The 11,335-nt window shown below is 54.4% G+C and overlaps 3 protein-coding genes across 3 annotated transcripts; 2 read left to right on the top strand and 1 right to left on the bottom strand.

The window, feature by feature from the left end:
• Window positions 1-440: 440 nt before the first annotated feature.
• On the bottom strand, window positions 441-3,262 carry TRIREDRAFT_102468 (uncharacterized protein; the record flags this gene model as incomplete). Its single annotated transcript, XM_006961083.1, has 4 exons — window positions 441-470; window positions 670-1,616; window positions 2,124-2,236; window positions 2,316-3,262. The coding sequence occupies 4 exons, from the start codon at window positions 3,260-3,262 to the stop codon at window positions 441-443; spliced, it is 2,037 nt and encodes a 678-aa protein (XP_006961145.1).
• Window positions 3,263-4,757: 1,495 nt separating this feature from the next.
• On the top strand, window positions 4,758-5,976 carry TRIREDRAFT_102467 (uncharacterized protein; the record flags this gene model as incomplete). The annotated part of the gene is made up of 2 exons (XM_006961488.1): window positions 4,758-5,867; window positions 5,965-5,976. The coding sequence occupies 2 exons, from the start codon at window positions 4,758-4,760 to the stop codon at window positions 5,974-5,976; spliced, it is 1,122 nt and encodes a 373-aa protein (XP_006961550.1).
• A 3,145-nt stretch (window positions 5,977-9,121) lies between these two features.
• On the top strand, window positions 9,122-10,990 carry TRIREDRAFT_54427 (uncharacterized protein; the record flags this gene model as incomplete). The annotated part of the gene is made up of 3 exons (XM_006961487.1): window positions 9,122-9,611; window positions 9,706-9,744; window positions 9,810-10,990. The coding sequence occupies 3 exons, from the start codon at window positions 9,122-9,124 to the stop codon at window positions 10,988-10,990; spliced, it is 1,710 nt and encodes a 569-aa protein (XP_006961549.1).
• Between the last annotated feature and the right edge of the window lie 345 nt (window positions 10,991-11,335).

Here is an 11,335-nt window from a genome sequence, read left to right as displayed (position 1 = left end):
TGTCGCTCCATTGGACAATTGCTGGTGAGGGTTTGTGCTATTGGCTGTTGAACCTCTCAAAGTGAGTGATGATGAAGATGATAGGCAGGTGCCCTGGAAGAGATATGCGAGGCTGAGACGGTTTATGTAAGCTGGAGGATGATGGGGATATATTGAAGTCGTACGATGGAGGTTTGACGGATGGATGTGCTGTGTTGCTGCTGCTACTCATCAATTTGTATAGGCGCCCCCGCATTGGCTGGGGCGTTGTTTTGACTCACTCTCATTATCGTGTAAGGGAGCTTTTGGTGATGATTTTGTTAATGCATTTGTTAACATTGGTCGATACTGATTGTCGTTATTGGTGATCTGATGAGGACGTCAAGTGTACACACTATGCACAGTGTTGTGTTCACACATAGGTTGAGGTGGTAATTACCTGCAGTGCATCTGAACGAATCTCATCCCACAAGATCGCAATCGGGTCGTATCTTGATGCAAGGCATCATATCTATTTAACAGCAGTCTACAATGGCCTGCGCCTCTTCTTGCCTGTGTCCCTTCTTGTTACATCGACGCCGCTACGCCAGACCGGAATGGTCTCCCTCAACCAAAGACGCCATCCGCTCGACGAATGCCCCTCTCCTATCCTCGAGCCAGCCGAAACGTGAGTCCTTGAACGGAACTCACATCCGCTCCTATAAACCCCATGGTGCACCTCACGACTTCGTACTTGCCCGTCTCATATACCCGAAGCGAGTCCTCCTCTACCTGACTCTTCACCTGGTACGCCCAGCCGTCGACTACCGACTCCTGATTCGCATCCACCAAGGCCAGATACTTTTCACCCAGCAAAGTAAGTCGTCCTCTTTGAATGCGGGCACGCTTGTAGCTGATGTCGGTGGCTGTGTTCACGGCTGAGCCGATGACACGACAGAGGACGTTGGCATCGGCAAGGGTGCCATAGAAGAAGTACCAGACGGGATACTCGTCTTGTGCTGGTCGAGCGGCTAAGAGCGAGGAGGTGTTTGCTGGGCGGAATTGCGGGAGCGTAGTGTCGATGCCGAGTGTTGGGTAACAAGTTGTAGATAGATCCTTGGACGCTACAGAGGTGCGAATCAACGTTGGCTGGAAGGAGGGATGTGCAGCTGATAGAGCGTTGATAAAGTCTGTCTTTTGGCTGCTGGATACCAGGCAGAAGCGAGTCATGTTCCCGTCGTCGTCTGTGCCGTGGAGAATATTTGGCTTTGCAGGAAGAAAGCGCATCAGGTCAACTGACTCTGCGGATGGCAAAGAGTCGCACTCGTCGAGCTTGACAAGATATTTCGCTTCGTCATATTGAACTGCTTCTCTCGATTTCAACTGCGATTTTTGAGCGGCTCGTGTCCTGGACAGTTCATACTCGTAGGCCTCTTTGTTGAATCCCTCAGCCATCTTGGCCTCCTTGACGAGCAGCCATGCCGCCTGCGAAATGGTCGGACGAGCAAAGTCGGCTCTCCAGTTGCGAATGGCCCTGGCTGCTTCGTCTGACGAAAAGCCAAAGAGTGTCCTCCACATTTCCTGATCTGGCTTTGAGACGTTCGAGTCGTCATCGTCATCGGCGGCGGTGTCAAAGGCCGCGACGTTGGCGGCTAAGTCTTCGCACGCCGCGAGAAGATCCATTGTCGATATGTAATACTATGTTACTCGACTCTTGTTGCGATGCTTCCAGGATTTGTCTCGAGAAGCGGTATGGCCTGAGCTGAGATTCAAAGAGTGTGCCTGGGGGGATCTGAAGTGTGTAACTTGGTCGCCATACCTAGCAAGACAAGGAGGTGTATTTGGGAGACCTGTGGGCACATAACGCCAATGCCCAGGGAGTCTTTTGGACAGCTTCAATGTCTTAGCTCGAGCCGTGATGAGTCAATGGCCGAATCGCCGTAACGAAAGCTGTGCGAGACTTCAAGGCTGCAAGCCACTCCAAAGTCTAGCTGCGCCAGTGTAACTTTCGCCATCCGCCAGCCTTGAAACGGAAGAGCCGGTCTGCTGCGAAGCAGAAACCAGCTGTGAGTCTCTGTTGTAGAAATTCTACAAACTGGAAAACAAAACATCTAGCAAGGCGGAGAAGACGTAACCATAGCTCCAGAAGGCTGTGAGCCTCTTACCTCGACCCGAGATGACAGCAGTGATCAAGATACACATTGACCAGCTAGAGAATATTGAATGCTGGATACCCAAGCCAAGAACTTGAATAGCCTCGCCCTTGTGCCAAACAAGCCTACATGTGTTGTCTGTAGTTGCTATCCGCCGTCACACGCATTGCTCCTCCCATGGGCGATCTCACTGCCCAGACCAACTCGACTGGATGATGCACCTGCTCGTCCCATGCCAGCTTGTACTCGAACCCAAAGTCTCGCAGGGCGTTGCCGATCCGCGCGCATGAGAACTGTTGTTCAGGCGAACTGGGCGGGATGCCCCAAGCCCTGTGCGTGACTTGCTTCCGCTCGAGACTGTTTTCCTGCAGAGGGTTCATGTTGTAGATGACATAGACCCCGTCGATGTGGCCTGTATGGCCAAGCCGAGCCACCACGCAGAAGCCAGTCGGCTCCCAGTCTCCCTCCCAGTCGGCGCTTTGCTCAAACGTCGTCGGCATCTCATCAGCCGTTTCGCATTCCAGAGACTCCAGCACGCCAAGCTCGTGAAAGACGAATCCCGGGGCCTCTGCGTCGTCTGGCTCTGCCGACTGGGATAGACTGCTCCGATGATAGGTCGAGGGCGCGCCGATTTCAGCGGCAGAGACGGGCTCACGCGGCTGCACCGTCGTGTTGACGCCGAGAAACGCAGTGTCGAGGACTTCATGGTCCGTCAGGGGATACTTGTCGCTCTGCGGCGTCAAGTTGTGAATGGCCGGAAACAGGCGGTAGAGCGTCGTCTTGTCGTAACCGAGGGGGATCCAGGGGCGCACTGCCCATTCGAGCCCGGGCAGCAGCTCCTTGCGCTCCGCCTCGTTGAGGAAGTTGATTGAGTCTGCAATCTCAACGAATCGAGCTGGTGTCAAATTGCCGGAAGGATTGGCCAGATGCGGCAGGCTGAGATGGAGAGAATACGTGTAGAATTCCTCCTGCTCTTGTGGATCGGGGATCTCCTCGTCCAGAGCTTTCCAGTACTCGTCGACCTGGAGGCGACGGCGAGCCAGCTTCCAGGAAATCTCGTCGAAGCGAGCATTGCGGGCTTCGATGGTCTCCATGGTAGTATTGTCTGGTGCTTGTGGGGAGGGCGAAGCGGCATCCAAAGGCGGAATCATTGTGATCTAAAGCAAAGCCGAGTTGGGAGACAGAGTTGAAGGAGAAACGGATGAGAAATGGGAGGAGATTAGTAGAAGATGGGAAAAAAGCTGGATAGATGCTGAAACCAATGATGAAAGGGGGGAAACGGGGAGTTGCGTTTGTTGGGGGACGACCGAAGCAAAGACGACACGTGCGGCACACGTGATGGTTGATTTACTCAACTAGAGTGTCGCAATTCACTTCAACGTAGGTAGAGGCTGTGATGAATCATCCAGGGTCGGGTCGTGGCATCGTGCTACCGGATACTTGCGTTTATTAGGAGGATATGAGGTTGCCAGCCGTCACTAGACATCGAGTTGGCTGGGTCCGATCGGATGCTGCCGATCGAGCTGAGCTGTGGAGACGAGGAGCCAACTGCGTGGAAAACCGCAACCAAAGATGCACAACAGGGTTTGCCACAGCGCACCCGCATGGTGAGGGTTAACCACTTGACAGATGACGCCGTCGTTCAGGCTACGACCACACAGGTGAAGAATGCCTTCGCTGACATGGCCGCCACTGAACTGTCCTTCGAGGTCAACGGCGGCACCTCCGTCAACACGTGCTCAGTTAAGGACCTGATTACCATGGCGAGCCCCCACGACACCGTCGCAGCCCTCGGTCTCGACCCCTCCTGCGCGGAAAACCCCCTCCTCCTCCATGATACCATCCACAAAGGGTTGCTGCGGCTGGGCTGGAGTGTTTGATTGGGCTTTCTTGTCGCCGACATGGGTGTGGACCGGCGCGCGGTCATCGAGAAGTTTGATGATGTTGTCGACGGCATCGGGCGTCAGTTCGGATAGAGGCTGCGCATTAGTATTCTCAAGTCGTGAGGGGTCAGTACCCGTGGCGAAACTGGATATGGTGCTGGTTGGTGGATATGGGAACACGTCTGTTGCTCTGGAGGGTCGATGGAGGAGAGAGGTTTTTTATGGTGACCTCGGGGGCCTGCAGAGACAGCGAAGCTGCCGACTTTAACAACATGAAGACATGCTTCTTCCCGTAAAGACAGCGGTGAAGAAGTGGTACCTTGATAGGTACCTAGATGTGGCTCAAGATTGTTAATTGGTAGGGCCTAAGCTGATGAAAGACACTGGCTTTCTATAGTATCCTAGGCTTAGTAGGTATGTTTACATACCTGTCCGACCAAGGTAGGTAGGTATGGTAGTAGTAGGTACAAGTTACTGTCCTGTACAGATCCCGTAGTAGCAGTATATAGCGAAACTAGACGTATGTAGAGTTTGTAGAAACTACCTAGTGAAGTTGAATAGATTGATGGAGATAATGCTAGCAGTCTCTCAGATCCATGTATATGAATCTATGGATGAGAAACAGCCTCACTCACTCACTCACGCACTCACGCACTCACTCAGCCTGACGACCAACTCTCCACAAGTCTCTACCATCTCGACTCGACATCACCGTGCTTGATAACGGCAAACACACCGGCGACAAGTCATCATAACTACCATCATGCCCCATCTACTGTCGCTCCCAGTAGAGGTCATACTGCACATATGCCGGCAACTCCGGCATCCCAGGACTCTGTCTTGCTTCTGCCGAACCTCCAAGGCCTTTCATTCCATCGCCACTCCCATACTATATGCTTGTTTTGACAATGGAGGTCTTGACGGGTCACCTGTAGAACGCGGCTTGGAACAGAGCATCAAGTTCCTGACGGCAATCAGCCTGCGTCCCGAGCTTGGCGAATTCGTGCGGGAGCTACGTATCGAAGGCTCTTGCTCCAAGGTTTTCGATCAAAGTCAAGACGACATGTTCCGGAAAGCGGCAGCGAGACTGGGCATGGACATTCCCTGCCCCAGCCAGCAGGGATTCGAGGCCATGGCCTGTCTGCTCATCACCCAGACACCCAATTTGACGACCCTCGACGTCTATATTGCCAACAACGGGCATGATCGTGATGATTCTAGCCCTTTCGGAATACTCGAAAATGCATCTCCGCCTGTGCCGTTGCGCATCGCGCTGCCGCATTTACGTCAGCTGCATCTAGGCCAGAGCAGCGAGGAGGTCTCTCTGCGATACTTTGGCGGCATCCTTCAGTTTGCGGCCGGCTTGACTGACCTCACCCTGCGGACAAGCTTCAAACCACCTCCTGCCAGCGTGCTCTGCGATGATTTGATGCATTTCAGGAACGTCACCCACTTAGACGTCAAGGGCCTTAACTGGACCCAACGTGGGCTGGACTTTGTCGTTTCTCGGTGTCATGCGCTCGTCAAGTTTCGTTACCAGAGCCTGGAAGTGGCACACGGTATCGCATCGCCTACTGTCACCGCCAGGGAGCTCATTGAGATGTTGAGACAGCACGGCCACAACAAGACGCTCCGATCTCTTAATGTAGATATGAAGTATCTCTACCCCCCCTTCATATGCCCCGACGGTGAACAAGTGCCGTCACTCAAAGACTTCTCGCGGCTGGAAACTTTCTGTGTCGATGGCACCTCGATCCAGTTTCCCGCGCCTGGTTCGCCTGATTACCGCACCGACATCTTGACCAATATGCTGCCCAGCTGCGTTCGCCACTTCGACCTTACTTATGCACCAAACGAGTCCGTCACGAATCTGGTGAGCCTGGCGGAGTCCCTGGAGGAATATCCATGTCTAAGAAAGGTAGTTCTGGCATTACGTGGTCGTTCGCGGCGCAACTATACCATTCCGAAAGGCGTACGAGTAGAGGTGAGTCGTTTGGCTGGGCTTCTGAAGGGTCAAGGAGTGCGATTCGAGCAGTCTCGAAACACATAGTGACTAGGTAGTTCAGATCAAATCTCTGCCTGCTACCAGTGGCGCAGATGGAGGTAGATAGGGTGTGCCTAGGTACCGTTGCTTTTTGCCACCAAATGCTACAAGGTCTGTTGTCTGAAAATGGTACCTGGTTTGCAGACAATGCCTTACTCCTAAACAGCTCTCCAGCTCTACGTAGCTATATGGCTTGCCTAATGGCTAAGCTAGATATATTGAGCGATCATAGAGAAGAGTTTTCCATCTAGCTGTATCGATGGAAATATTGGATATGTGACTTGCTAGGAGGCCGGATAGCCAACTTGGGGTGCTTGATAGCCACTCCCTACCTAGTATAAGTGGCCAGGATAAAGGCGAAAGTGGTGAAACCACATGCTCCAACTTGATGCGGCTCGACATGAGGGGCGCATTTTGCGGTCTCAAAATTGGGAATCCCGGCCTCGGAGAACGATTCTGCTCGTCTGCCAAACAGAAGCACGTCCACTCCGTCGACGATCTGGGCAGGGAATGGCACGCTGGAGACAGCCTTGATCGTGATCATTCCCTACTGGCACGTGCCGTTTATATGCTTATATGACACCATACGTGGTACATCCCCCGTGTCGCGTATTCGCCACCCATCTTCGCCTTTTGATGTTTCCGTAGGTCGGCCCCGGCAGACGCCTAATGCCGGTCAAGGTCCTGGAGGCAGTTTCTTCGTGACCTGGAAACTCATTGTGCCGTCTTTTTCTTCTCCTTGGATGCGACGGTTCACCTGAGTCGGGCTGCTTCGACTTCTCGCGGAAGCGAAGCGAGCTGGACATTAACCCGGGCCAAGGCGAGCCTCGACTTGGAACCCCCTTCCGTCTCAGCGCATGGAACAACTCGGGATAACAGTCGTCGAAATGCCCGCTGCAATCGAGTTGAGACCTGTTGCGCTTCGTAACGGTGACTCCTCGCCACGGCAAGGGCTGCCCCCTTGGATCCTGGAATACTGTCCCTTTCGAAGATTGGGAGGTAAGAGGAGGAATTATATCAGATGCAGTTGAGTATCAGCTGTTGGACTAGGGAAGATGTCGGTTGGGAAGATACTAGAGAATCTGAGTCGAGGGGATGTCCTTTATATGTGCGCAGGATAGAAAGTATGTGGCTTATAGCCTATCAAATCTCTCAACATCAACAGCCTTGAATACTCGGCATCACGAACTAAATCCAACTGAGCAGCCTTTGGAGAGTTGACGCGTAAATCGAAGCTCAATATCCGCCACAACGTTCTTCAGGGAGTAGTGGCAGCTCAAATAGGCCTATTAGACGTCCGTCGCACCAATTCAGGCGGTGTCCTGTCTGTGTCTGGCAGATAGAGAGCAGCCATATGCCAAACAAGGACTACTTCGGAGGCGACTGTCCATATCACCCTTAGTGGTCTTGTTGCCACGGGTGGACGCCATCTGCCTTGTCCGCCTTAGAATATATAAGAATGCAGTTGGTGTCTCGCGTCGACATGATGTCGAGGCCTGTTGGACTTTGGCGTCGGGTGGGCGACTCGGTCCGATGACTCGAGGACGAGGATGTTGTGCTTGAGTCGACGATGATGTGGACTGAGGTTGGCCACCAGAATGGGATACGGAATGATGGCGTCATTTGACAGCCCCGTGATGATGCTGACCCTCCGTGGCCAAAACCATGCTGTCTGCAGTCACCGGGGCTTGCTCGTCCGCAGACTGCCGTCAAAGCCATCACCGCTCTCGTTGATAGTCTACTGGTTGGCCTCTCTTGCTGAGATGTAGGGGCTGCGCTCCACGAGCCCAGTCAGCTTCCGCTCTTCAGGCCAGGTCTCCCTACATCGCAGCCGTCGTCCTGGGGCACCTCGGGATTGCCCCTGGGACTTAATGCAAAGGATCGCTTTGCCTTCCCTATGCACATAGTTCCGGTACGGACTCTGGACGTTGAACGCATTCGACCCTGTGTTGTCGGCTTGGACGAAAGGATATTCAGCTCCAAGATGTCTCGACCAGTCCACCATTTCTAGTAAAACACCATCATTTGTTCATGTAGGTGGCCGCCAGTTGGCCTTTGGCTTCGGATTCATAGGCCGACACAAGTTGAAGAGTCGTGTACAGCATCTTCGACGACACAACCAGCCTGTCGCAAAATGTCTGTACGACAGAAGCTGCTTGTCTCTGTGCATGCGCGCGTCGCTTGACGAGACATATAGGCCAATTTTTCACACGCCGGGGGCATATAAAAGCAACCGTAAGTTCATACTCTTGCAAGACAGGTCAGCATTTTGGAAGGACCAGGCCACGACACGGGAGGCAAAGAACAGGGACAGAGGCACAAGGGACGGTCTCGATAGCAAAGGCGAAGCATTCAGTGAGGGGAGTTTGTTAGATGGAAGAAGGTCAAATTGTGATTTAGGTATTGTCCAATAATATTGAGTATCTTAGGTAAGGTAAGTTGAGGCAAGTCTGTTGATGTCCCCAAAACGGAAGGTCCGCCTCATCCAGTCAGGCACGAAGTTGCCGTCCCTGAGCTGGTGCACTCACGTGATGCACCCGTCCTCCTTTCACCGCAGATGTCCTCCAATGAGCGACCAGGACAAATTCCCTTGTAATTCACGACATTGAGGATACAGTAGTAATCGTCAATCCTCTTCATCACAAAGCAGGCATACGGCTGGCCATCTCTGGCCATCTCACTGCCCTTGCCGCCACTTGATATCTCGGAGTCAAGAAGCATAAACGCGCAATTAGCGGTCAAGGTGGTACTGCTTATGTATCACGGGTAGTGGACGTTAGCTGCAACTGCTGCTGAAGACGGAGATCAATGAGGCGGAGTCGAGTCGAGTCGCATTAGACACACAATTATTTCAACTACAAGCGGAGCCTCGTTTTTTTTTCTCTCTCTTCTTTTTTTCTTCTTTTGTCTTTTGTTTCTCTGTTGTTCTGATTTCATTCTTTCACGTCTATATCCCCAACTGTTGTCGTTGTCGTTGTGTCTCCTCTTCTTCTGGTATCCCCCCCGTGATAAACACCGCATCGCGTGTAAGCCACTCTCCTCGGCCATCCTCCTCCTCCTCTTCCTCCTCCTCCTCCCTCGCCATGGCCGAAGTCCTCGGCACCGCCATTGGAGTCGTCGGCTTCATCGGCCAGCTCTTTGACGGCTGCGTCAAGGCCTACGGCTACTTCACCACGGCCGCCAACCTCGACGCCGACAGCCAGCGCATGCTGTGCAAGGTGCGCATCGAGGAGATGCGCCTCGTCGTCTGGGGCCGCGAATGGGGCGTCGCCGAGGGCAAGTTCGACGAGCACCTGAGCGAGCGCAGCAACCCGCAGCTGCGGCTGCTGGCGACGCAGATCCTCGAGCAGCTGCACAGCACCGTCACGGACTTTAAGAAGCTGCAGGACCGCTATGGGCTGGTGGATGAGGCGCTGGGGAAGAATGGCAGGGATGAGGTGTCGCCGTCGAGGAAGGGGTCGCGGGATGAGGGGAGGAAGATGAATGGCTTGAAGATGACGAGCACGAGCTCAACGACGAGTGAGAGGAGCTGGAGGAAGGAATTGGGTCTGAGAACCAAATGGGTGATAGGAGGTGAGAGATATCATAGCCATCACATCCATGAGACAAAAGGGGGGGGGAATGAGGGGGAATGAGATGAGAGACTCATACTGACATGGACAGACAGACAAGGACAAGTTCTCCAACCTCCTCAGAGATCTCAAAGGTATAATCGTACAACCTCAAGCCTATAGCTCCACACAAGACTCAATGCTTACACAGCTCACGCAGACTTCAACGACGGCCTTGAAGCCCTCTTCCCGCCCTCCCAAGTCCCCTCCTTCCAGCGCGCATGGACGCACCACCTCCTCGACCGCGCCCAGCGCGACCTCGCCGAGCTCTCGCTGCTGGAAAACGCCTCGTCGGGCATCTACCCGCAGCTGACCAACTCGGCCACGCTCAAGAAGCTGCGCATCAACCTCGACAGCAAGCCCCAGGCCTCCTTCAAGCCCACCTTTGCCCTCCGCATCGGCCTCTCCTCGCTCGAGATCCCCCTCGACGAGGACAATGCCTCCTCCTCCTCCTCCTCCGCTTCCTCCTCCTCCCGGCGCCGGTGCCAAGCGCACCACGTCACCGCCGGCAACGTCCTCATCGAGTGGATCGACTACGACCGCGACGAAGTCGACGAGCGCGTCGCCCACGTCCGCCGCCTCGACGACCTCGCCCGCATGATGCACTCGGCTTCCGAGTCCCACCCGGACCTCCACAGCATCGACTGCGTCGGCTACACCGACGACACGCGCCGCTCCCGCTACGGCCTCGTCTACAAGGCGCCCTCGTCGTCGCACTCCGCCCTCGACGCCCTCATCGCCAGCCCGGACCTCAAGACGCCCGACCTCGACGCCCGCGTCCGCCTCGCCCAGAGCCTCGCCGTCGCCCTCTGGTCCCTCCACTCCCTCGACTGGCTGCACAAGTCCCTCTGCTCCTCCAACATCCTCTTCTTCCCCTCCGCCTTCTCCGCCTCGGGCCTCTCCCCGACCGCCTCCGCCGCCCTCGTCCCGGACATCTCGAGCCCTTACCTCGCCGGCTTCGCCGCCTCCCGCCCGGAGCTCGACGTCGCCCTCTCCGTCGCCCCGCGCAACCCTTCCATCGAGGAGCTGCACCGCCACCCGGCCTCCCTGCGCGGCCGCGCCCACGTCAAGCCCTTTGACATTTACAGCTTCGGCCTCGTCCTCCTCGAGATTGGCCTCTGGAAGGTCCTGCAGACGTATTACAAGGGCCATTACTCCGCCGAGCGCTGGCGCGACAAGGTCGTCCTCGCCGTCCTCGTCCCGGGCTTGGGCAGTAAGGTCGGCAAGCGCTACAGGGAGGTGGTCGACATGTGCTTGCGCGTGGATGAGGACATGTCGAGTAGCGAGGCCGGGGAGTTGATGGAGGAGGTTGTGAATAAGCTGGAGAGCATACGAGTGTGATGATGATGATTGATACGAAATTTGCTGATGACTGCATGATTGACTATACGGAATGAGTACACGTCATGAGAAATGAGTGCATGTTACTAGAACAAACAGAATATACAAGGCATATAAACGAGCAATAACACAATAGGACAGACGACTTTGTTCACAGCAGTCACAGATCATACCATACTGGAGAGACGAGACAAGGATGGTTTGCAAGTAATTAAAAGACATATCGAAATGATCATGCATGAAATTGATGTATAACGCACCCTTCCAATCCCCCCAACCGCCCTCACTTTCCAAAGCCTACAAATAAAAAACGAGTATTCCACCAGGCATTACCTGAATGCCTGA

Source organism: Trichoderma reesei (assembly GCF_000167675.1).
Source record: "Trichoderma reesei QM6a unplaced genomic scaffold TRIREscaffold_1, whole genome shotgun sequence".
In the NCBI taxonomy this organism is placed as follows: domain Eukaryota; kingdom Fungi; phylum Ascomycota; class Sordariomycetes; order Hypocreales; family Hypocreaceae; genus Trichoderma; species Trichoderma reesei.
The sequence above is the reverse complement of the archived record's forward strand: the minus strand, read 5'-3'. Positions and strand labels throughout refer to the sequence as shown.